The sequence below is a fragment of the Nelusetta ayraudi genome, unplaced genomic scaffold, assembly GCF_046127955.1.
Source record: "Nelusetta ayraudi isolate G7.1 ecotype Tasmania unplaced genomic scaffold, CSIRO-AGI_Nayr_v1 ptg000070l, whole genome shotgun sequence".
Classification (NCBI taxonomy): domain Eukaryota; kingdom Metazoa; phylum Chordata; class Actinopteri; order Tetraodontiformes; family Monacanthidae; genus Nelusetta; species Nelusetta ayraudi.
This window is the reverse complement of record NW_027466120.1, coordinates 2,415,952-2,441,871: the sequence shown is the minus strand read 5'-3', so window position 1 is coordinate 2,441,871 and position 25,920 is coordinate 2,415,952. Positions and strand designations below refer to the sequence as shown.

At 46.2% G+C, this 25,920-nt stretch overlaps 1 protein-coding gene across 4 annotated transcripts in view; it reads left to right on the top strand.

The window, feature by feature from the left end:
* The first annotated feature begins 9,343 nt into the window (after positions 1-9,343).
* Positions 9,344-25,920, top strand: part of clstn1 (calsyntenin 1) — a 33,877-nt gene continuing 17,300 nt past the window's right edge. For 2 of the 4 annotated variants that reach the window (XM_076042434.1, XM_076042432.1), the window contains exons 1-4: positions 9,344-9,613; positions 21,318-21,440; positions 24,183-24,212; positions 25,716-25,911. In XM_076042434.1, coding sequence (XP_075898549.1) covers positions 9,529-9,613; positions 21,318-21,440; positions 24,183-24,212; positions 25,716-25,911 — 434 coding nt within the window. In that variant the 5' untranslated portion in view covers positions 9,344-9,528. The remainder of the gene's footprint in view (positions 9,614-21,317; positions 21,441-24,182; positions 24,213-25,715; positions 25,912-25,920) is intronic. The other 2 variants (XM_076042433.1, XM_076042435.1) reach the window with 2 other exon arrangements.

The following is a 25,920-nucleotide window of genomic DNA, read 5'->3' as shown; positions in this document are numbered from 1 at the left end:
AGGCGCTGGATTATTGATGCCTCCAAGCTCCTCGGGTGGAAGCCTCGTCCCCACTGCCTCCTCCTCCTTCCCCCAGCCCAGCCGGGTATGAATTACCTTAGGCGGTTCCTCCCTGCTGACGCCGCAGCTCTGGGCCTGATGCGACGCAGTTCAACACGAGCTGAAGAAGAAGAAGAAGAAGAAGAAGAAGAAGAAGAAGAAGAAGAAGAAAAGCAGTGAAGAGAAAAAGCGTTGCACGTCGCACGATAAAAAATGTATTTCTGCGTGAGAGGGATGTTGTGATGGAGGAGGAAAACAGACTGGAAGATTAAAGAAGAAGAAAAAAAGGCCGGGAGTGGTGGTGAGGCGGAGGGAGGGAGCGAGGAGGCGAGTGAGAGAGATGAAGGAGAGAGGAGGAGGAGGAGGAGGAGGAGGAGGAGGCTGGGTTGTTGGAAATCAATAATTAAAAGGTCATGTGGAGACGAGAGAGGACGGAGGAGAGAGAGAGACCTCTGACTGAACTGTAAATCCTCCATTAACATGCGGCGGGCGACTGAAAAAAAAATCTGCCTCTTCATCACGTGAGGTCACGCAGGGGAAGACGCTCTCGTCCCGCTGTGTTAGCGCACAGAGCCGGAGACGTTCCGTGTGTTAGTATCTGAATTATACAAACTGTGGCGCACTGCAATCAGCTGAGAAATGAATTATATTTCACACACACACACACACACACACACACACACACACACACACACACACACACACAGTGTGGCAGTCAGAGGCTGCGCTGGTTTAATTTATTACCCAGCACATAACGCAGCTCTGTGCGTATTCACAGAGCTGCTTTATTAGCGGCTAATTGAATCAGGTTCCTTTATTTTATTTTTCTTTAATCCTGGACTCCAGAAGCAGCCTCTCATGATGGATCGTATATACAAATAAATATATATAGAGAGAGAGCCATCTGTTTACAGCCTGAAATTAAAAAATAAGGCAGTCACAGCGTACACTGTACAATGAACTCACGTCTTCGATGTGAGAGATATTTGACGTCACAAAGAGCTGTTTTTCCAGAACTCAATGTTTCAACACACTGATTGTACAAGGCTCTTTGAGACGCCTTTGGATGTGATTTAGCGCTTTGTACAAATAAAAGCTGATTGATTGATTGATTGAACGCACATATTTACCCCCTCAGAGTTCATTAACAAACTACAGAGACGTGTGATCGTTAGAAAACACGGATGGAGTGACTGATAGAGGACCTTCAAAGCGGAGCGACTGTGACATTCTTTTGTTTTTGTCAATAAAATACCACAAATTACTCAAGTTGAAATCTCACACACACACGCACGCACGCACGCACACAGGATTGACTAATATGAACTTTAATGCATTATTCAGTCAGTCTCTCAGCAGGGAGTGTGTTCCTCTGACGAACAGAACACAAGCGCAACAGTACATTTTCTAGGACACGTCGAAGATAAGAAGAAGTCAATTAGAGAAAAAACTGTTATGATGTTCCAGAAGGACTTTTCTGTTTGTGCATCTGTGCACTTTGTTGTCTGTTTTTTTTTTTTTTTTTTTTTTAAATATATATATCCTGGCCCCGCCTCCTAGAATGAGCCACACCTGCTGCGCCTCAGCAATCAAGTCCACTGGGTCATCATCAGCTCACCACCTTTACACAGTGTGGCTCCACCAGTGTAATCTACTAGTGGAGCTCCACTAGTTGCAGGATCCTCTCTATGTACTTGTTGTTGGTGTGGCAGTTTAAACTCCTCAGGTGTTTTTAACTCAGGCACCTGACTGTCTGACTCGTCTGAGGTCCTGCTTCTGTCCGTGTGGTCAAACCTACCTGCCAACAAGCCAACCTGTTTTATCTGAACCGTAGTCTGTCACTCTAACGACTTTTATTTCCTCCAGACTCTTCTCTAAGGGTGCTCGTGCTAAATACAAAATAAAGAACATACGTTGTGCCTCAGCCTTCCTCAAACTGAATGTCAGGCTTTAAAGGGTGAAAGTTTTTCTACATTCCCGGGTTTTTTGATCCGTCTGATTTGTTTCACTGTCACCATTAGTATTCATCTGCCATCTACTCCTCTGATAAAGAGACTCACCAGCCAACTGTGTCTGCATTTCCATCATGTGACATGAAACAAAGTTTTGGGAAGGAAAGTGGAAGCGAACAATTTTTTTTCCTTCCTGTTTTACTTCATCAGAGCTGGCCTGGGAAAGATTGCAACTCCTCTGCTTGATGTCTGTGGAAAGCTGGAAAGATGTGTTAACCTTCCAATTACCCTTGATGACAGGTGTCGCTGCTGGAGTTGTTAGCGTTTAGTCTTCCTGTCAAAGAGCGAACGTTAGCACGCAGACGGGAAACACAAAAAGACATCAGACAAAAATTAATGTGTTTTCCCTCCACTGAAGCCCAAAGTCATGGCCAGTTGGTTCAGCCTTGAGCTCTGCAGCACCATGAAGAGATTGTGCATCGAGGGAGTCCCCCCCCCCAACCCCACCCCACCCCACCAACCTCGCCAGTCTTGGCTAACAACATGATTATGAGCAGCAGCAGTGGGAGGGCTAAGCACTGTGACGGGACCTGAGCCACGCCGTCGCCACGCTAACTGTGGAGACGCTGACTCCTGTGGGTGTGTGTGTGTGTGTGTGGGGGGGGGGGGTCTCAAACTGCAGACAGAAGCATTTAGAGTGCTAGCCCTCCCATGAGACGGAGGAGAGGTCAGACTGACCTCCAGCCTCACAGTATCGCAGGAGGCCATCAGATGCAAGGAGGAAGGGAAGCTAATAACAACAATCAGCAGAGCCTGTGACCCCCACCACCACCACCACCACCACCACCACCCGGTGAGCAGGAGGGAACAAACTCTGCCTTCCAAGGTCCAGATGCGCACTGTTGGCTGCCGATTGATGTGGCTTCCTGTTGCACTGGTCTGAACTGCTTTCAGATTTGTTCCTTTGATAGATTTACCATCAAATGATTTATCAGCTTTTCCAGCATGTGGGTCATTGTGCTCCTGGCTGCACACACACACACACACACGAACACACACGCTCACACACACACAAACTGGGCTCTGAGCCAGTCCTAACCTCCTTCCTCTTTAATGTCACCCACTCGCCATATGAGCCTCCTTGAAGAGCGGTGATGGAGCAGGCCACTCGCTGCTCCGCCTGGACGGCTGCGGCTCAGTTTAATCACCAGCGTGTCTCATCTTGGGAGGTTCTTACAGTGTGTTTGGGACGTGTGCCTCCACTCAGCCTGCTTCTGTGCTATTAGCTCTATCCCGTGTGTGTGTGTGTGTGTGTGTGTGTGTGTGTTGTGCACATGCAAAGGGGATTTTTGTACGCGTGTGTTTAATTTTAAGTGGCTGTTCCGCAATAAGAGACAGGCATGCACAGACGCCTTGATAAGTGTTTGTGGTTCCACTCGCCCACTGTTCCGCTGGATGAAAAGGCCATCAGGCAGATATTAGACTGGTTCTTTCACTGATTTATTCTTCCCTTTAGCAATTGGACTTGGGGCTGCAAACACAGGGCTAATTGTGTCCAGGGACCTTCGGCCCACCACAGCCGTAACTCCGCCCATGCTCAGGTAGTAACCAAGCCAATGGAAACAGAATTCAACCGAGCTGAACCGTACCGAGTAGAGCTAGCGGCAACTGTGTAGGGCCAGTGGAAACTCGCCCTAAATGTGGATTTTTAAATTTTATTTATTTAGTATTTATTATGACAAATATTTTCAGGCGAACTTGCTATCATTTATTGGTTTTGGACACTGTATGTATGGAATTAAATCACAATTTCCTTCCAATTTCCTTCCAAGTTTCAGGTCCCACTGTGTGGACTCTCAAGTAGCACAGACAAACTTCCTTGTTGTTTCTCAGTTGACATGTGGAAGCAGTCCCTTACAATGTCCAGCATGTCGATATTCAGGCAATCCCCCAGGGACCTGATGTTGGGCAGCCAGAGGAACTCCGTCTATCACACGTGACTGATCGGACTCACAATGTGACAGCCACGATACCGCCTTCCCCCTTCCACACCCCAACACCCCCACCCCTAAATTCTCCGTGGCAATAAAGCCAAGGAGGTGAGAGTTTGACACCAGCTTGACCCCGGGTGTGAACCCTCCACACGGCATGTCAGAGGTGACCTTCTGTGGGAGGTCAGTGGGGGTGAAGGTCTTAAAACAAGAAAGTCCAAATCCCGCAACCTGATGCCCATCTGGAGGAATCTGCCACGCACGGATAATAAAGAGTTTTCTCCAAGCCGCTCAGCGACGCGGCTCTCATGATTATGCATGTGACTGAGGAGACGGCTGAGGCTTGATGTGCAGGGTCCACTGCCATAAAGAGGAGTGGACTATTCTGTGAGGCTTTTTTTTTGAGCCTCCATCTGTCGGATTCCCACTCACTCCTGCCCTGTGTTTATAGAGGGGTTGGCCTCATATCAGCAATAATGGTGCTTTGGAGGCCACTGAAACAGCCGGCAGTAGACAGTCTCTGTATCCAGAGGGTAGTTGATGAGTCAGAGCGGGTCACAGCACCACAAAAAGGCTTCGGGGGGCATAATATCTCTCTTTAAATTGATAAAAGGAAGATATAGAATAGAGTTCAAAGCCAAAAGAAAAGTACCCTCCCTGCAGCCTTCTACGCGCATCAAACAAAATCTGCTCCAAATATCATCGGTGCATCTGTGAATGAGTGGGACATTAAAGGCTTCATTGACCTCGTGAGATGGAGGTGTGATCTGGGATTCTGATGAGTGTGCAGCCAGCTATCAGACAGTGCCAAAACAATAATGAGGTTGTACGGTATGATGGTACAAGTGATGCTGTGTTTCCCGAGTGCAGGAGGAAGAAACCTCGCAGGAGGAAAAGAACTGCAGCCTCGATAACGTGAGGAGAAGAAAAGTCAACTCAACTGGAAGACAATAAATCACGTAGGGGTGAGTTTTAAATATTCCCTGCGGAGGTATTAGACGGTGATAAGTTATATCGCTTTAAACGCTCTTCTCTGCGCGCGCACGCACACACACAGGCTCAAAATTCCTACTGCAAAAAAAAAAAAGCGTGATAATATCCAGAACTCCTAAAGTGAGATTTAATCCCCCCCGCCCCCCCCAGCAGGGGATTTTAAAAATATATTCATGAGTAAAAATCTCTGACATCCGCATTGAAAAAGATGGCTGCCTCCTTGTATATTAAATTAATCTTCCAACAAAAAAAAAGTCTTCTCTGGAAATTGAGGCTTATGAATATCTGATTTGATGACACCAGTTCTGGTTGCCTTCCATATAGTTTTGATAGATTGAGTTTGATGAAGGAAAAACAAATGCATGTGAACCACCAGATCTTCAGATAGCTCCTCACAAAAGTGTGTCAGCGTCATTAATATGAAATCGCGTGTATAAAGATTCAAGATGGATATCTTCGTCCTATCCAAACAATTGCCTCCTGAACAATTAGCGCTAGTAATCTTGGCCTACTATCGGAGCAGATAATGGATCTCCATTTATAGCAGCCTGGAAGAAACAGGAAACTGTGTTTAATGACACAAGCTGCAGTCTAGACACGAGACAGGAAACAGAATATTGAGGAGCTAAAGCATTTAATAGTCGCAATCGCTCTTAGTCCCACGGGCCAGATCTTTTTTAATGCTCTGTCTGCTTGCGACAAACCACAACTAATTGCAATGGTAGCCAGTAATCCCAAACACTGGTAATGTTCCCTGGCCTCCGCGTTCACCTGGAGCTGGAGGACGGCGAGTGAGGGAGGAGTGAAGGATTTTGAACAACGTGAGCAGCCATTAGGCGGTGGTGACCTCAGACCGTCCAAATAATGAGGTATGACTAATCCTCAAAATCCTCGTCTGGGGGGTTCCAAGACCTCGAGACGCATGACGTGTCAGCTTCTTTGTTGATGCTGTGCAGCTGTGTGGAGACGTAGACGCTGCTGCTGGTGCTCTGGCAATCATAATACTCATAAACTGCTTGTCCTTCCATCTAAATTACAGAAACAATGATATGAGGTCGCATTTGCTGTGAGGAATTGCAAGAGATGTTTCCAGAGGTAATGGGAAGGGAGTCACAACCAACTTTAGCCCACAGCTAGTATTAACAACGGCCGAGTCACATAACGAATAAGAAGCTCCACAGGATTTTGTGAAAGGATTTTGTGTTCGTATCCCTATTAACCATAAACTCAACAAAGACTTGTTATCAAAAATGATGTTTTTGGCAACGCTGATGTTGTCTTCAGCCAGCTACCTGCCTTTTTAAAGACCAGCAAGGCATCCATTAATGTAGGAAGGGAAATATTTTACTGTCCTACAACAGAGAGACAAGATTTTCTGCTGGCTTTGAATCATCCCCAGAGACTACAGGACCTTGGTAGAAGTTAGCTCTAAGGCCCAACATGTTGGCTTTAGTATAATTACATTTCAAACAATGCCAATGTTACCCTCTGTTTTCTGTTGTCCCAGGTATTTCCTCGATCTAAATCCACCTTAACAATTTAAGGGAGCAGATTCATGCTCTGTGCTGCTGATATGAAGCAGTGCAGTATGGCTGCCACCAGCCACTTGTTCCCCTGTGCTTTTGGTTAATAGAATTATTGAATATTAGCAAAAGAAAACACAGCAGTTATTTATTGTTCCTGGCTTTATCAAGCTAACTGGTGATGCTTTTATTTGTTTTATTCCACTTAAAGACAGTGGATTGTTCCACACTGGCCCTTTAAATCAAAGACGAAGACAATATTTGTGTATTTGAATGTAACACAGTTTGGAGTAATTAAATCACTGCATTGACAGCACAGCAAACTAGTGAGACAAACAGCAGCGGCGCTCAGCGGGGGGGGGGGGGGGGGGGGTGCAGGTGTCGAGGAAGTCACACCTTTCTGATGGTTTGCTAACGTCTGACACCTTTTCACCAATTTGTCTTATTGCCGCCCATTGTCCCTTCAGAGGACTGATAATGGTCCTCCAGTCCTCTCCAGTGTCCTGGGACATCAGGGGCGGGGGAGTGTGCGGGGGGGGGGGGGGGGGCTTGCTTCCACTTTCTCCCGGGCCCCCTTGTTGTGCTGCCAAGCCGAGAAACAAACAGCCATTGTTGTTCAGCTCGGCGGCTACCCTCAATCTCATACACTGTCCCTGTTTATGGAGCCGCCAGTTAATTGTGGCCTCTCACAACTATGTCCATTCTCTGCGCTGTAATTGCCGCCACTGAAAAAGCACTGGGCTCTAACAGATGGCCTCTGAGTGAATGAGGAATGTGTTGTTCATTTGTTTACTTTTCTTTTAATTCCTCCATGTTGTTTCTGCAGTGTTTTCGCTTGTGCTTTTGCACTGTATTATTTTCTTCCTGCCTTTAAACTTTTGGATTCAGAACGCTGACCTTCTCTTTGGAGGCGCACCAATGTTACGCAGAGAAATCACGCAAATGAAGAAAACAAGAGGACAAGAATGGATGTTTGCGTGGAGTTGTGTGATTGCATCGCGCCCCGCTTCTCCTCAGGGGTGCCATCAATATCCGAGGAAGCTGATTAGACAGCGGCCCCCTCCCACGTTTGCTATTTGAGGCCTTGCTCTTCTCACGTTGCCATGCGCCCATGTTTGCTGGTCGAGTTAACTCATACTTTTGTAAATGATTAATACGGTGTTCATTTCTGTTGAACATCGCCACAGTCAGCAACAGCATAGCTTGATTTTGAGCATTTTTGCTCTGAATAAACCCAGGGTAAAATTAAAGTGCAACTTGGGATTTACAGATGTTTTTGTGAATCCTGTCGTGGAGCGTCTCACTGAGGTCTGAAAGCAGCATTTTCTTTTAATGGCTCTGCAGTCGACTTGAATCTTGAGCATCTGTCCAACCTTTCAGACACGATAGACTGATGCATAAAACATCAAATATCCCGACTGAGACAGTTTCCACTCTCAAATCCTGATCAGACTTGGAATTTATTTGCAGACACTGTGGGGCTTTCAGCACTGTGTGTTTTCAGCCACTGTTGTGATCATCACACGGTGCCACTGGCTCGCAGGTACCACCAGGAGGCATTTGGCCCAACGCCCGAGTGTCAGAACAGCCCGCTCTGTGCCCAAGGAGCTGCATGCGCTCCGACAATAAAAGCATTGACGTCACTCGCCGTCGTTGGACTCGTGCTGCGTTCAACGTATCTCCGTAATTATTGATTGCGCGCGGCGCTTATTTGCGGGGGGACTAAACTCACCTCTTTCAACCTGCAACATGCTTGTTTCCAAGAGCAAGAGGATCATAGTAAGTTAATTTAACCACAGAGAAGCAAGGTTAGAAACACATGAAATAAATCACATTAATGCAACTTTTTTTTAGGGTGTTTGAAATGTTGAAAAGCAAAACTGAAAGAGTATTTGATCATGTTTGATGCCGCAGTCAAATCTTGCAGGTGCGACGTCCATGTTTCTACTTAATGTTGACCTCTGTCTAACTTATTTCAAAATGGATGCTGGGTCAAATTTTGCACCTAGTTTTTCTTTCCTTATTTAACTATTGTATTTTATTTTCTCATTCATTCTTAATAAAAAGGCATCTACAAAGCTACTTTGTGTGTATCATTACTGTTGGTAGATGTGAGTCTGTGTTAGCCATTCTAAACGATCTGCACAACATGGTGAATTAATGAGGACACAGCAAACACATTATCTAATAGACCTACAATGATTTGATGCAAATATGTGTATGTTTACTGCATTCATAAAGATATATTTTCCTCATCAATAAATTCATGTAATAAAGTCATTACAGTATTTTATTAGTTCTGACCTGACATGAAGGTTAATAGGGACAGTACTGGTAAACAGCTGATGGCACTTGATGCTACAGTGATAACTGCTTGACGAGCATCATCACCTTTTGTGTCCAGCTAACCCAGCAGCATAATCTCACTGTGCAATGTCTTTTAAATTTGCTAGTTTTCCTGTAACTTCTACCAATCATTTTGACGACACAGCATCTTGCTCTGTTGCTCTTTAGGGTTGGCCAATGTGTATTGTTGTATGAACATAGAGCACATCACACCTCACCATCAAAACTGGAGCTGTTCGCTCTCCCAAGCACACCTACCGTTGTAGGCAAACACTTTTTTTTTATTATTATTATTATTTTCGTTTCTTTTAATTGTGTGAAGACAAGTGTCACAAAAACATATTTGCCTATCACTTGTCGTCCCAGACTTTTGACCTTGTCTAGCAATCAGAACTGATTTACAGAAAGGAAAAAGGCGCGTCTGAATGACTCAAAAGATTAAACGCCATAAACGTCCGACGGTACGTGAAGGCAGCAGGAGCGAAGCTGCGCGAGGAGCGCAGAGTGAAGAGCGGTGGTGGCAACGACGGCCATCTTAGAGCGACCGCGGCGCAAGACACTCATCTGCGGGATTTCTTTTTTTTATTTCTCCTCCGCCAGAGAAAAAAAAACCCCGCCCGGCTGACCGACCACGGAGGAAGACGGTCGCTTTGTCACTTGGCCGCGGTTGAACACCAAGTCGAGATGCGGTGCCGAGGTAGCGCACGGTTTGCATCCGCTGTCGGACTGCTGGTCCTCGGACTATTATGCGCGGCGGAGGCAGCTAAAGGTAACTAAGCTGGGGATTTATCTCCCGCCGTGTGTGTGTGTGTTGTGTGAGTGTTTGTGTTTGTTCGTCTAACGGGACGATCAGCGTTGGCTGATGAAGGTTAGAGCTGAGAGAGGTCATCCCGTGTTTGGGGAACCTGTGCGGGGTGATGGAGGCGCAGCTGATGGATGTATCCCGCAGCAAGTGCATCCCGGCCGGAACATGACATCAGATTCTTGGCATTCTTAGCGCAAACGCATCCCAGTCACACAGCATGCACACAATGAAGCTTTCCTAAATTAAATGGCCATTTTTGTCATTTTAAGCTTTAGTGGCTGGACAATAAGGAGAAAATATCAAGGCCACGAAACGACCCCCTTCTGTCATCTGCATTCAGTCTATTTTTGGGTTGCTGCTTTCTTCTAGTCTTTTCACTGGTAAATATGCAAAGACAATGTTATTCTCAGCTCTGGCCGATGTTGTGAGATTGTCTTTCGCACATTCTCGCCCAGTACGCCATGTTCTCATCTCATTTGAAATGTGTTTATTCAATTTCACTGGTGACAACATGCGTCTCTATCGCACACACACCACTCCTTTATATTTAGAAGAGGGGGGGCGGTCTGTGTTATGAACAGGACAAGTTGTTTTGTCCTTTTTGAAAATAAAATGAAATAAAATGGCTGGTGCAGGTGTTTATTTCTCAGTTTGGCATCGTTGCAGTTGCTCCCGGCTGGAGTTTGGTTGACTACGCATTGCAGATCCTCTGCATAAGTCTCTGTTTTGTCACTGGATTTAAAAAATTAATGTGCTGTGATCTCAGATTTGAATATCTGTAAATGAAAAACAGTGCATCAGTGGCACCTAGACAATCCCAGCATTTGATAGACAAGAATCTATTTTATTTAAAGGAAACAAATGACATGCGCCTCACTTGCAGTTTCACCTATGTGGACACGCTGAGGGTGGACGAGTCTTTGCTGCAGGGCGGTCCACCTCCCTCGTCACGGCAGCTCGCACACACCGACACCCTTGTTGCATTAATCTATGGTCTGCCATGGCGTCGGGCTGAGAACATTGGTTTCCCAGCGAGGGTCTCGTGTTTCAGGGTGTGTAAAGGCAGGTGCGTATTATTTACTGGCCACATCAGAGCGCCGCCCCAATGCTTCAGGACACTGCCTGTTGTTTTCCTTTCATGTTCCATTATAAAGATCATCCATCTGAAAAGTCTCATGCTCGGAGCTCTTTGGTCGAGCTATATTTTTTTCCTCTGTTGCCACGTGAGGCCGCTAAGAATGCAGCGGCAGGCGACCGGCTGCTGTTTGCAAAGGCACTAACTTGATTTTCCTCCCTCCCCATCAATCAAAAGGAATTGGTCCTGGTTGTGTGTGTGTGAATCATGTTGTCGCCTCGTATTGTGGTCAAGCCTGGAGTTGTGTGAAGTGCACCTGTGTGCTTCACAGCCTCCTCTATCAAGGCAAGAGGCAAGAGGCCCGTGAAAGCACCATCTCGGCAAAGGGCTTATCTTTATGAACCAAAGGTCAGTCGCTCATTTTATCACCTGCCGCCCTGCTGTCTCGTTTCAGCCCATGTTTGTTGTTGATCTATCTATTTCCAGCCAGCCAGCCAGCCAGCCAGCCAGCCAGTGGCGGAAGGGGGTGAAAATTTTCCTCAGTTCTTTACGGGTGTTTCATGGTGCCAGGAAATTATCCGCGTCGGGTGCATTTGCAGCGCCAGTGATGTTGCAAGGCAGCGGAATTGCAGAGGTTTCAAGTCTGAAGTGTAACATCGCCACTACCCCAACCTTAAAAAAAAAAAAGCATTTTAGTTCATCATTGAGGAATCAACTGCTCCAGTTTTATTAGAACAGTTTGATATTTTCTCAATTGAATAAGAACAAAGAGCAACAATGAAGAATTTGTCAGTGGACAGCATGTTTTCCCCTCACTGTCGGTTTAGAAAGGTTTATTTATTGTTGTTGTTCTCCGCAGGCAGGGGCCTGCTGGTAGTAAAAACGTTTTATTTGTCTGCTGTGCTTTGTGAAATCACCTCCAAGGTGATTTTCTTTATTTGTGGACCTTCCTCTACACTACGAGCTCTTTACCACAGGGAATCAGATTTGGAAAACATTCCACCTAGCGTGTCGGGTTGCAGCAGCAGCATCCTTCCACCAACCCCCCTGCGCCTGTTTGGCTAAAGGTGCATCCATCACAGAAGACACGGCAACGAAAACCTTCACCGCTCTCTCCGTGATGCAGTTCATCTCAAGCCGCCAACAAGGAAACACCATTTTTGTCACTTCCTCCTTCAAGGTCTCACCTGTGAAATCGTCCCTTTTCCTGCTGGCCTGCGAGCAGTGGCAGCAGCTGTAGTGAGCCTCGGCAGTCAGAAGTCCAACGAGAGGTCTGTTGAGGTGCACCGGCCTCCCCACAGGACAAAAGAGGGGAGAGCGTAGCACGTTTCCTCGCCTCATCCATCACTGAATTAAGGGAATTGTGGTTGAACAAATTGGCTGCACTGCTGTGCGCGGCGCTGAGTTAACACATATGCTCAACTCGGGCGAGAAGCTCACCCAACTGATGAGATGTTCCAATTTTGCCCCTAGTCTCTTTGAACTGTTGATTTGCTGAGAGCTGAAGTTCTTCTTGATTGCACTGTGCTTTTAAAAGTTGTTTGAAATTGGAAAGCGTTATTCCAGTCCTGACGACAGTAGCTGCGTTTCCATGACAGTTTTTCGCAAAATAAAAGCCATTTTTCTAAGATTTTGACAAAGTACAATTAGCGAATTGCAGGTGTTTCCATTGAATGGTGTGAAACGTAATTCTCGTCAAATGGAGGTACAAAACATTTTGCGATAAATCTGCGTTTTGATGTTGTTTGCTATCAAGGATGGTTGTTATATTTTTCTCTTTGATTACTTGTAAAAAAAATGTTCCGTCTCCTCCTCCGTCCAAACATCATGCAACATTTTCACTTGAAGTGAACTGATCATGTGACCCCTGTACATCACGTCTGGTGACGTGTAAAAGTGAAAAAAGTGTTTCTATGACACCATTGCGATATACAGTACCTCTATATGGATACGTCTGAAAAACCACCTCATGAGAGCGTAAAAGCCTTTTAGGGATATTTGAGAAGTTGCTTCCATGACCGATTTTTTTTTTTATTGCGATATTTAGGTTTTGCGCTATTCGAGGGGTAATGGAAACGCAGCTAGTGACTGAGAAACCCAAACCCACCAGTCGCTGATGGGTTCGGTGATCCTGCAGACACTCTCTGTTATGACAAACAGGAAGAGTGTAAATCCTCACAGCTGACAAGAACTCATGCGGCTCGAGTAACATTGTCGGGTGCCGTCGCTCACCCTCAGTTTACCTCAATTGCCGTCTGCCTCGGTTGAGTCCAAACGAACCGACAAATTTTTCTTTTACGATTCGAGGTCCCCGAGTCATTTTGAAAATGCCTTGTGGGCGTGGCCAGTCTGGCCTGCACGCAACCATAAGCACACTTTTATTTGAGGTCTGACTCACGAATTTGAATCCCTGGCGCAAGAACAAAGAGACACAGCCTGCACAATAATACAGCGACGAGTTCTTGACAGTTTCTCTTCTATGCCACAGAATGCGGTATTGTTCGTTTCGCGCATTGATTATCCAAAAACAATCAAAAGACGTATTTAGCAGCTTTGCTTTCCTCATCCAGAGCGCGTCGCTGCGAGTGTTCTGGCGGCCAGCGCCGATGCGACAGATGCTCCGCATTGCCGGACCTCTGTGGAGAACTTGATTACCACTTCCCTTGTCTCGGACGGCGTCGGAACGGTCGCCAAACACGTTGCTCCCTCGGGTGCTCTGAATAACTGTTTGCTTGGCCCGCACAGAGGTCCCGTTCAACTTAACTCGGACATTTTTCCCAGTGTTTATTATTCAGAGGTTCCCCCCCCCACCCCCCTCAGCGGAACAAAGGCCTTTCAGAGGCAGACTCGCACGGTCTGGGTCTTGACTCGACCCGCGTCACAATGCGGTCACTGTTTGGAACGATCGCCGCCTTCAAGCCTCTCAAGAATGTGTACATGAGATAATCCACTGAGAGCGACCGTTCTGTTGTCCAGCCATTTCAGTTTGGCCATTTGCAACTCGTGGCTTGAGATATGGGCCACGTACGGTGCGTCGCCTAAAAGCCGAGATGTGTGTTGTGTGTGGGAATGTGTGCGCGCCGTGTTGTCGGGGGCAGCGTGGGTGTTGCTCTGCACATACATCAATGTCACTGGCCTTTTCTATCAGTCACTCATGACTTTATTGCATTTTATTAAAATGATAAGGTCAAAGGCTGGAAGTTTGCTGCCTTTCCTAAGAATGTAAAGTGCATCATATGAGGAATGTTAACAATTAATCCGTTATCGATTCATTGTCGATTAAGAATTTGAATTGAATTAATTGAAAATTTTGAACATAGGATTTTTGTTGTTAAATGGCATGGTGTATACATGTATACCTAGAATAAGTTAGTTTTAAACAACTTTTTTTTTTGAGAAAAAGTTGAATTGTGACCCATTAGAAGTCATAATAAAGTTAGAGGATAAATATTTAGGGTGTTTTTTCTGTTCTCTAATGTAAAGATTGGTCTCACTGGACCATCAGCATTATTTAAGGGTTAAATAATGTGTTCCTTACACATTTTTCATTGTGAAATGTAGGCTCTCAGGAAAAATTGCAGCTCATTAATTAATCATTGATCGATCAATAAGGTCAATCAACTAATGATAAATGAATTCATTGATAATTTGCTTCCCTACATCATATATATATTTTAGCTTTAAAAAGTGAAAAAAAACATTTGTGGTCAACATTTTCAGAAACACCAGAGTGTAACTGATATAAACCCTGTTTGCCTCGTCCATCTTGAGAAATGCCACTTTAAGTAAATTTCCTGTCAGTTTGTGCGTCTAAATATTGTCAGTAACGGGAAAACACTGCATGAGAAAATTGGTCTCAATCCAAGTTGGTGGTGACTTTCCCCTTTCTTTTGTGTCGTCTGGGGTTGAATGGAGTCGGTGACCCGTCAGGAACCTCGGGGTGGGGGCTGTCAGTCGGTTGTGAATTTTTAAGTTGTGCCAGATGACTGAGAAGTTGTGTTGGCTGCCATAAAAGGACTCAAAATCTAAATTTAGAGCGTTCGGATGAGCCCTGTGTAAACTCTGCTCCGACACCAAGAGAAGAGGATAATGAAAAATGAAAACGCGACAGTGAGCGAGTCAGAAAATCCTGGAACTGAACTTTGTTCTCTATTGACCCGCCCGCAATGCTTCAAATCAGCAGGAGGCTTTTTGCGAAAAGCAAAATTTCCCTGTTTTTGCACCATTGAAATGTGGTGCACTGAAACGCTGTTGCGGTAGTTACATGACCTCAGCTCTCACATTTAAATTCAGTCTGCAGCCTTCAGCTCACAGCTGTGTCATCCCCCCACCCACACACACACACACACACACACACACACACACACACACACACACACACACACACACCCCTCTGAGTCTCATGCGTTCCCTCTGCAGAGCCCTGCAGGTTGGGGCGTGTCCGCGTGCAGACTCCCCATCGGCTCCACTGGAAGCAGGGAGCGTTTCACCTGCCTGCAGCTCCGCCTCACTCTCGCTGCCACCACTCTCACACAGAGCGTCGATTGAATGTCACTCTCTGCCCCGCCCCCTCCCACTGCGGTCATTAGGAGGTGCGTTCAGAGGACGGACAAGCGTCCGTTGCTTTGGCAGAGCGGCTGACAGGCTCTCCTGTGTGAGCCGGCTGTTTGTGGAGTTTCTGGAGCTCTCCCCCCCCACCCGAAGGGGTCTGCAGGGTCTCACAGAACAGTCGCCAGTCTGTGCCCGGGGCGGCTTGTGTCAACAAGCCCAGGAGTTTTTTGTTTTTTTTTGTTTTTTACAGGCAAGACAAACACAGAAGTGTGTCCAGTGTTTCAGAGCGCGAGCAGATTGCCGGGAGATTATTCCTGGGCTGCGGGTTCAAAGGGCCACTCAGCAGCAGAATTAAAGTTCCTGCTCGGCTCCAATTGGCATTCGCGTCCAGTATCTGACTCGGGCGTTTATTGCACGGCCACGTGGCGCACACCTGGCAAACAAACCCACTGTGGTTTTGGTCAAAGGTTATTTGGGAAGCAGGAAATTAAGCAAGAAGATCCAAAAACGGAAATCTGAACAGAGATAAAAATGAACTGCTCCTAATATATATATGAAATATATTACATCTATCATGTTGCTTTTAGAGTTTCAAACATCCAACTCGTGAAATATTTTCAAACCCTTTTATTGCAATTTGGAAACTAAAAACAGCCTTGTAGTAAAATGTAAAACATGTATTTCAGCTCAGTTTGATGGAAAGGGTTACAAAAGTCAGTCCCACATTGTGACATTCTGTGTCAGCATGACTTACAAATTGCAGCAACTCATCGGAAAGTGAGAGCCTAGTAACTGATGTTCTGTCCTGCAGATCTGATGTCTTTGTATTTCCAAAGAACTTTAGTTGACTCAAGTTAAAAAACATTGTTTGTGTCATCAGACAAGCGAAGCCTCACCGATGGTTTGTCGTCCGGAGGCTTGATAATGTGAGTTTTAAGACCACGCGGTGGTTGCGGATGGGCGCTAGGCATATTGTGACCACTAGTTGTGTTGATCCTTCCATGTGGGTTATCGTGCAGGTTCCTGCAAACGTGCCATCAGAGAAACAAGACAGTTCGTGACCACCGCAGGCCAAATGTAAAACATACGCGAAATCAATGGAGCGGATCAGCTGCACACGACCTGACAGTCGGCTGCACCGTCATCCTGGTCATTACACAACATGCCCTCAGAGCTTCGCAGGCTTTATCAGGCCTCATCTGGTAATTACACACCGATCATCTGCCGCCGCCGCCGCTACCATCTGGGCAGCCCCTCGCCGTCATCCCAGATCCACCAGTAAAGCTTTGACGCAAAGTCCCGCGTTATCAGCGAGGGGTCGGCCGAGCGATTGGTTCCAGCGCCGCCACCGCCGAGCGGGGGAGAGACGTGTTTGGGCGTTTGAAGGCCATTGAATGTCGAGATTAGCGGGATCCATTGTTGGCTCCAAACGTTCTCGCAGGAAGCGTCTCATCACGGTGAATAGGTCAAACTGTAAAGGATTGGCTTCAATGAGGGACACACAGGCGGCCGTAAAAAGGGGAGGTTTTGTGCTTTTTGAATGGTCAATGCGTCGCCCCGGTCCTTTGTGATGAGTGGAGCGGGCGGTGACGTCACAAAGTGGGGTTGCGTGCCGCCACAGATGCTCCGCGGAGGGCTTGCAGAAAGTTTGAGGCTCAGTCCGGCCACGTTTGTTGACGCACAAAAGGTTCAGAATGAAAGAGCCAACACAAGAACAATGGCTCGTCCCTGCGGCTGATCCTGCAGATCAGTTACCAGATGAAAATATAATCCCCATTCTTTCCTTTTTTATGTTTACATATGAAGTCACTAGTGACAGCTGCTTTGAGAAGACCGGGAAGAAGTGCTGCCCAACGCTCGTGAGGCTTGATTGACTTTTATTTTCCTCGTGTCAATTTTCCTGCTGGGAAGTTGACTGTTTTTTGTTTTTTTTTCACTGGAAGGCTCAGACAGACGTGAATCATGAGATTGTGAAATGAAATGAAATGAGATATCTGCCTGTTCAGCCATGAGTGGGCGCCACTGAGGGTTTGCCACCAGAAAGCTTTGATGGAAAGAGATGAACTCTGTAGCTTTTGTTTTTGACCACACCATCCTAATGATTATATTTGTCCTCAAATTAAGACAACTTGCGATTAATTTATATTCTCCTCTGTTGTCTTGGTGTTGATTGATAGTTTCTGTGGTAGGTTCGTGTTGTCGACTTGAAGGGTTTGTTTGTCTGAACGTTTGGAAGAGACGCCCTTCCAAATGCATCCATCATCTCTGTGGCAGTTTCAGCATCTTGGGATGACGCCGCCTGGTTAATATTCATTATTTAGCAGCAGGCAAATAGAAGACCTTTATTGGCGTGTGTATTTTTAACCTAACCCTCCATCTAATATTTATATTGAGGCCAGAGATTTCTTTTTGCTAGAAATAGAATAGTGAGTCACTGAAGTCTGTGTTTTTTTTCCCGTCTTCATGTCAGAACGCGTGCGTGTGCTTTCACTTCTTTCTTGCAATTAGTCTGGACTGTGACTAGAAAAAAAAGAAATAATTCATGTATCCATTCTGTTCTTTGTCCACACTGTGACTCAGTGGCTTGAAACCTTTTTTTTTTCTTTTTTTTTAACTTCAATATAATGTTGTTATTGTTGTGACTGACTCAGGTGTTTTTGATTTGTCCTTTACACCATTTCTAATGTGGAAATAAATGAAATTTCTTTCTATGAAATGTTGATGGGCTCTTTACTCATGTGGATCATCAACTCAACAGTGGACACCTGTTCAGGTTTGGTGGATTTGAACTCTGTAGGGCGGAACTGTTGGCCTCTCTCCAGGGCTGTGTCTCAATTCAGGTGCTGCGCCCTTGAAGTACGCATTTTGGAAGGAAGTTGCGTCATAGCACTGCGCGAAGGCTTGTCCCAATTCCCGAGGGTGCTTAGGACGCTGAAAATGTACCCTCGGAAATACGCACTAGTTTTAGCCGATTCCAAGGATGCACCGCACTCCTTCGCACGCTTGGGTATCCCATGATGATTTGCGTGCTGCTGCAAAGCATCGTGGGATCCTGGGAAGTCAGCTGAAATTAGCGGCATGTACTGGTTAAGACACGACATATAAATCTAAATATTGAAGTTTCACATAAAGTATCCAGTTTTTAACGTAGGATTTTATTTATTTGAACATCCAACGCCATCGTTAGATGGCGAACCAATGGTTAGCTTGATACTATAAAAACGTCACTTCCGGGGTTGGCCAGTCGGAGGGAACGGCGGTGACGAAACGAGGAAATACGCCGAAGGCTAGACCGTCCCGGGTGGTTACCGGGGAGGCGGGGTTTGGTCCGTCCTTCTAGGCTGGGAAGTCTAAGAACGCTTCCTTCAGACGGAGGACTCAAGGGTGCAGAACCTGAATTGAGACACAGCCAACCTCCCATTGCTAAACAGGAAGTTCAGAAGTTTAACTCCTTCGGGTTGGTCATGTGACTCACCCCACGCCCAGGTAGTCCTGACTCATGCTGTACATCTGTTTCTCCATGTACAAACGATGTGGTGAGCAGGTCGCAGGACAAAAGATGTGCCGCCCACTTGACGGCAGTTTCTCGGAGACGATGAAGCCGTCACGTGAAAACGGCCTTGTGTGCAATTTCACACATTTGCCGCTGGGATTTTCCGCTTCGGATAAAGAAATGCTTAAGATTTCAATTCGAGGTGGACACACTGATCCCCGCACCACACACACACACACACACACACACACACACACACACAAAAAAAACCCGGCTCAGGAACGGCCTGAGTAACGTGACAGGGAGCTTAAGACGTCCACCTGGCCTCAATGGCCCAGATCCAAATCTCATTGTGCCACACTGGACGCAGCACGTTAAAGGAATGCATTAGAACCCTGCACTCCGGTTTAAATCGGCATCATTGGCCCTAAGCTGTCTGTGGTTTTAATGTGGTAGCTGCCTGCGATGGCCGGGCTCACGCTGACTGATTTGTCGAGGCCAAGCTGATTATTGTAGTAGTCTGGCCGCCCTGGCAATCTATCTAAAGATACCCACCGCAGGTCACGAGATGCTCGGCAGGGAAGAGTTATCATGTTTGAGTGCTCCTCGTGTTGGACTGCGTGATGGGCGGCCGGCGGTCGTTGTTGTGTTTTCTGATTTCGATCCTGTTCACTGCACCCCCGGCAGCTATGTTCAAGTAGCTCGTAGTTCATTTGCACTGATTGAGTAATTACGTTGGATTACAGTAAATCACGACTGGGAATAAATTCACAACGCAGCCCAGTTTCTCTCGGCTAAATTAGATTTGGCCGACTGTTGCGTGTTGTTCTTAGTATGTGCAAAACGTCAGAGCGAGTTCATTTATTAGCCGGCGTGATTAGTCTTTTCTTTTTGTTTGATCCTAATGAAATTATACCAAATCGTGACTTGCCGAACGCCACCAGACGTCTCCCTGCTATGGCTGTCTGCGGCATTTCCACGCTAACGGATTACCTTTCATTGCTTGAAGCATATTGCAATTAGGATTAAACGGCAGTGACTCGAGTGGGAAGAAAGTGTTCGGGAAAGGTTCATTGTGACTGCGCCGTGCGTGATAATTGCGCGCCATTATATCAAAAATGTAAATTGAGGCATTTCCAGAGCTTTGTCTGGCAACCTCGCCGAACGTTTGTACGGCTGACTTAATTGCTGCAGAGGCAGTGATTCCTCTCATGCGTGTGGCGGGACGAGCGTTGTTGCTCAGAAAAGGGGTGATTGTGTGGCGTTGTGTGGTTGATAAGTGCGGGCTGGAGAGCGTGCTTCTTTATTGCACTTTGAACGTTGACATCCACAAAACCGTGGATTGGATTGTCAGTCGTTTGGAAAAACATGGAAAACCTGAAAGTTCTTATTCAAAAGAAAAAACTGATTACTAATAGTATTAATGGAGACCGAGAGAGTGCGGTCAGCTGATTGTAAGTGAACCAATGACGATGGAGCTTCCACTTTGCTCTGGGTTATCTGTCATCCCAGCCCAGGGAGACTCATTTTAGGAGCTTTTCACCCTCTTTTGTTCCCAAGATGCACCCGTCCTGCTTCTTGCCTCGGATGAAGTCTGGATTTTTCCTGTTTCTACAACAGCTTCAAGTACTGTTGACACACCAGGCCGCCACTCTGGACTGTAAACTTGGGCCGGTCCTTCAATCTTCCATCCTGAAATTCTGACTCCAGGGGACATTTTTCAGAAATTCTGAAAATCCGTCTTATGATTAAAGCTGACTCTGGGACGGGAAATAACATTGAACTTACTACGTCTCTTGACAGATATTTCAAGATGTGTCAACTGTTTGACCCTTAGCGGACGCTGGGGCCGCAGCATGGCAGTAATGGGCCCGGAGCTGCTGTCCGACACTGCTCGCACTGTTTTTTGTGTTTTGTTTGATTCTTTTTTTTTGTCAGGAAATCTGCTGGCTCAGGTTACCGTTCCCAGCGTTTTCGGATTCCCGCAGTGCGCTGTCAGACGGAGTTAGAATCAGTAGCGCGGGCCGTCATCATCCCCTCCCTGCTCTGCAGCGAGCACATGTCGGCTGTAAGGGAGCAGCGTCCCTCCCCTGCATCCACGCTCATTTCCAAAGCAGCCCAAATATGTCAGTCACTGCAGCTTTTTCTGCAGCCGCCAGCGACGGCCGAGGCCCCGTCTGCAGCCGCGACGCATCACAAGCCAACTAGCAAACAAAGGGATTAGCGGGCCGACTATTGCGAGCCTGCAAATCTCTCCCGGTGCCGTTATCTCCTGGGATAACCCACTTAAACTGCTGTGGAACGTGAAGGCAGCCCTCCTTCCGTTCACGGAAATAAAAGCAGTCCGAACCTTATTAAGGAGGAAACTGGCCGCAGCCAGTGCTGCATATCTGTGAAAGACTGTGACTGTGATGACTCGCCAGTTGATGGCCGGTGTTGCTGAGACCCGTTGCCGGAGACGTTCTTGCGCCTCTCGAGGCGCAAAAATGTCTCTTCTCAAAAAACGTTTGACGATTCGTGACCGTTGTCTGTCTGTGTCTCCTCCGCAGTGAATAAACACAAACCATGGATCGAGACGACGTACCACGGGATCATCACGGAAAACGACGACAAAGTGCTTCTGGACCCTCCCCTTATTGCGCTAGACAAGGACGCTCCACTGCGCTATGCAGGTAAGAGAGGAACCATCATTTTGCCACTGGAACACGATTCCTTCCACTGTCACATCTATGCTCTCGTTGCTATGAATAAAGCTTTGAATGAAAAAGAACATTTTGATGAATGTTATGTAATGGTACAAGACGTTCTGTATAATCAGTTTGCTTATAGATTATTTATGGGCTGTGTTGCCACCGCTGCATCTCCATTAAGTTTGGATTTTTGTGTTTTTCTGTGTTTTTCTTGCATCATTGACTCTGTGTGTTGTTTTTATCCAGTTTGTCTTCAACGCTATTTCAGCAATGCATCAGGCTATCACTGTAAAATGGAAGACTTGCACAAATTCCAAAACGATGTTTCCAGTTTTTCTTGTTTTTCTTTTTGAATAATGTTGCCTGTTTTTGTGGTTTATTTGGATAAAAATCATTTGCAGTATTGTTGGAACAGATTGTTTGTGGTGGTTCGAGACCAGATGTTCCATTTATCAACCGGCCAATCAGAGCTGCTGCCTCCATCTCGGTGTGACTGGCTGGTTTTGAGGCTGTGCCGCCTCGATGCAGCTGATAGTTGAGATGTTGACAGAGCGGAGACGAGGCGTGCCACCGTCTAACTGGCTTTCTTGGCAGATGTCAATCTAAAATGCCGCCTGTGAATGTTCCCCGCTGCTCCTCTCGGTGAAGTGGCAGCGCATCCATCATGCCGCACTGACGACCGGCTGTTAACCTGACGTTTGGAAAGAACAACTGTGCACCTCGCCAGATTTTGCGACTTTACGGCGTCCCGCCCTCATTATGTTTTTACGAGCAGCTGGCTGCTATAGCCAGGAGTTTGTCTCTCTTGATATATTCACATCAAAAATGCTCTTTCAAGTTTGCCCCCTCCCAGCGGAGAGGCATAATAAATGAGTTTCATGTTACAAGGCACTGTTGCCTCTCATCACGGCCGACGACTGTAAAAGTGGTACCCACATTTCGCCTCCCTCCGGATGTGGCCATCAGCAGGACTTCAACCTCCAAACGTGGGCGCGCCGACAATTTCTTTCGCAAAGTTCTGCAATCTTATTTGCCTGCCAACAGTCGTGCCGACTCTGTGACAACGGCTCACAGAGGGAGGTGTGAAAACTGTCCGTGGGTAAAATCAAACTGCGTGCTTGTGAAGCGTCTCAGCGTCTTCCGTTATTGTTTTTGCTCCCGTGCTTCTCCTTCGCTTGTTTTCCAAATAGATCCAAATGATGCCGGGGGTTCACGAGTCTTCTGGGGGGTAAAAACCAGAATCGGTGTGTAATATTCCTCAGAACACGATGTCGCATTTGCTGTTCTCGAGAGCCGAGCCGTGAGGAGGCCCCGTCGTTTCTCCGAGTCGGGTGATTGAAAAGAAATTTTCTGTACGATGTCGGCCTCCTTTCACAGCAAATTACCATCGAACACAGGCCTTTGTGCTCCAGCTTCTTTCAGCTCGGGCTCCCTTTTCTTTTTGATTCTTTTCCAGACGTTTGGCCCTGACGCGGCGGCAGGCTCGACCCGCTCTGTCGTGCTAAACTCCCTTGTAGCCGCGTCCATCTGTGGCAAACAAACATGCCTCGACGTGATAATGACTTGCAGGCGAAAGAGGACCGCCTGGAGCTTTGTTAGATATTTGAGCCAATGGAGGATGTGCGCTTTGCTCTTGCATGTTCCCGTTATGTCAAATCTGACTCGTTGATTTAAGTTTTTAGGCCTTTTACGTTGTGTGTGAATCACGGCGACGCAGAAAAAGCAACAGTAACCAGTGTTGACAAGTAATCTATTACTAAGTAATCCATGGCGGCCGCAAAAGAAAAAAAAAAGGATTGCGTTTGATAGCTGGAAATACAAACATTATTTTGAGTTCATTTCGTCTAAATGAAAGAATATTGTGGTTTGTTGTACATTATGTGCAGGAAACAACGTTCTCAACTGTTACTTTATCTTTTTTTTTAACTAAAGTAATTGGCAATTAGGAATTGATTATTTCTCAAACAAAGTAGTTAAAGGATTAATTAAATTACATTTTTAAGGAGTAATCAGTAGTTGGATTACTTTTATGGAGTAATCACACTGACGATAACTAAGGGGTTTCTCCCGGGCCTTGGCTTCATGCAAATTGATGCCTCAGCACATCGATCTCCATGCCTACCTGGGCACTCACGGATTAATTTGCCTCATTCTGTTGAGCGACCAACCACTCAAGACTGTAGAATCAATACTGAGCAATCCAGGCCGGCTGGAGGAGGCTGGAGCCTCAGTGTTGGCTTCAGCCCGGAGGCCCGGCGCTCCCGCTGCACCAGCAGTCCCCTCAACAGGCAATGCCTAATGGGAAATCCATTTCCAATTGTTCAGTACGTGAAAACAAAAGGATGGGGGTCCGAGCCGCTGGAGGCCCACCACCGTCCACAGGAGGAATCGGCTGTTTGGTTTGTGTGTCAGAAATCAGCTGAAAACTGAAAACCTTTGTGCATTGTTTCAAATGGTAAAAAAAAAATAACACGTAAAAAAAAAAAAAATGTTTTTCTTGCCATCTGCTGAATCTTGTGAGCCATTAATAAAAATACTTGTTTTTTTTCCCAGAAAGTTTCTAGGCCTCATGTAATTGCATCTTAATCAAACTGAGCCTTTCCATCGGTGTCTCTGTCAGCTGATACTGATCTGCTGTTTGTGTCCTTCCTGTCCTCTTCTCTGTTTTTCTGGGACTTTAACTCTTCACTGATCTGGCCTTTATCTTTTCTCCCTTCCTTGTAGAGAGTTTTGAGGTGACCCTCACCGAAGAAGGTGATCTTGGGCTCTTTCTTCTGCCTTGTGCTTTCTTTTTCTTTTTCTTTCTCTTTTATATTAACCCACTAACGCCAAGAAACAGCATCCACACGTTTTTATGCAGAACCTCCTGCCATGCTATGTAATCTTCCCATTTGGTTTTCTTGACTTTGAGTTCTTTTCTCACCCTTTTTTGGAGCTCCAACAGCTGGATGAAAAGTGTGACGTGGGGCTTACTATACTTAGAAATATCTGTGCATGAGACATCCATTGCAGTTTGCAGACCCTAACAGTTTTTCAGCTGTCACCAGGAAACACAAAGCTGCCTCCAGAGACAATTTGAGGTCCCTCTTGCTGCCAATTTGCTCAACCCTCATCTTTCAAGAGATAATATTAAAAAAAAAAAAAAGAAAATGGCTGCTCTTCCTCCAAAAACTCAAGAGACAATTTTGCAATAATTGGACAAAAGGACCAAATAATTTGTGTTTAGATAGAAGGAGAAGATAAAGACTGACGTGGTCCCGTGCAGGTTCACCGGCTCCTCTGCTCTTCTCTGATAGTTTGACTTTCTACTGAAAGCTGCTGGATTGTTAACTGATGCAAACTCTCTCCGCTACCAAAGCTTCTGTTGTTGCATCTCTGCCTCAGTGGCTCTCTACCACCTCTAATCTCCACCATTAGCATGGCTGCAGTTGTCATTTGATGTGGATGTCAAGCAAGTTGATATTTCTAAACCCCAATTCTCATCCAGTTCTTCTTCTTCTTTTAAGTTTGATTGTTGTTCACAATGTTTTTTATTTTATTATGATTTGGAAATGTTTTGCGGTAGCTTGAGGGAAAATTACACAGGAAGACTTTTTCATTTGGGGGTAAAAAAAAATGGGATTTTAATAGCTGACTGAGGTGTTATGTTTTTGGATGGGAGGGATTTGATTGGGAATCACCGACCTCGTCACAACACTGTAGTGCTACAATGCGACCGACACTTGATTTTTTTTTTTCTTTAAAATTTTTCTGTCCTTTTACGTTGACCAAGATCCATCTATTTAACAGATATCAGTAATCTTGGACGACTGTCTCCCTCTCTGATCCTCCTCTTCGCGCTTGGTTTTCATGACTTTGATTTTACAGTATCTTAAGTGCTCCTGTGAAATGCCTGTCCACATCTTTTCAGTTTCTGCCTTGCATGACTGGATGCAATGTTTTTCAAGTGGCTTGGAAAAAGACACTTTGTAATCTATGATACTAAATCTCCCACACCCCTCCGCTAATCCCTGTCCCCCGTGCTCACCCATATGACAGTGCTTCTGGCCTCCCTCCACAGCCACCCAATCCCCAATCTACTGCAATCCCCCCTCGCACCCAAAACCTCTTGGCTAATCTTTTGTTTTGTTGTTTGTGATTTAATGGCTTTATTGTTGACATGATTTTGTTTTTTCATTTTATTTGCGCTGCGAGGCATCGCTCCTCTTTCAGTTGTTCTGAGGACGCTTTCCTTTGGCCTTTTGCCGTGTCGTTCAGGTGAAATTTGCGGCTTCAGGATCCATGGACAGAACGTCCCCTTCGAGGCCGTGGTGCTGGACAAGTCCACCGGCGAGGGCGTCATCCGGACCAAAGAGAAGCTGGATTGCGAGCTGCAGAAGGAGCACACTTTCACCATCCAGGCCTACGACTGCGGAGAGGGTCCCGACGGCGCCAACATGAAGAAATCACACAAGTAAGTGGA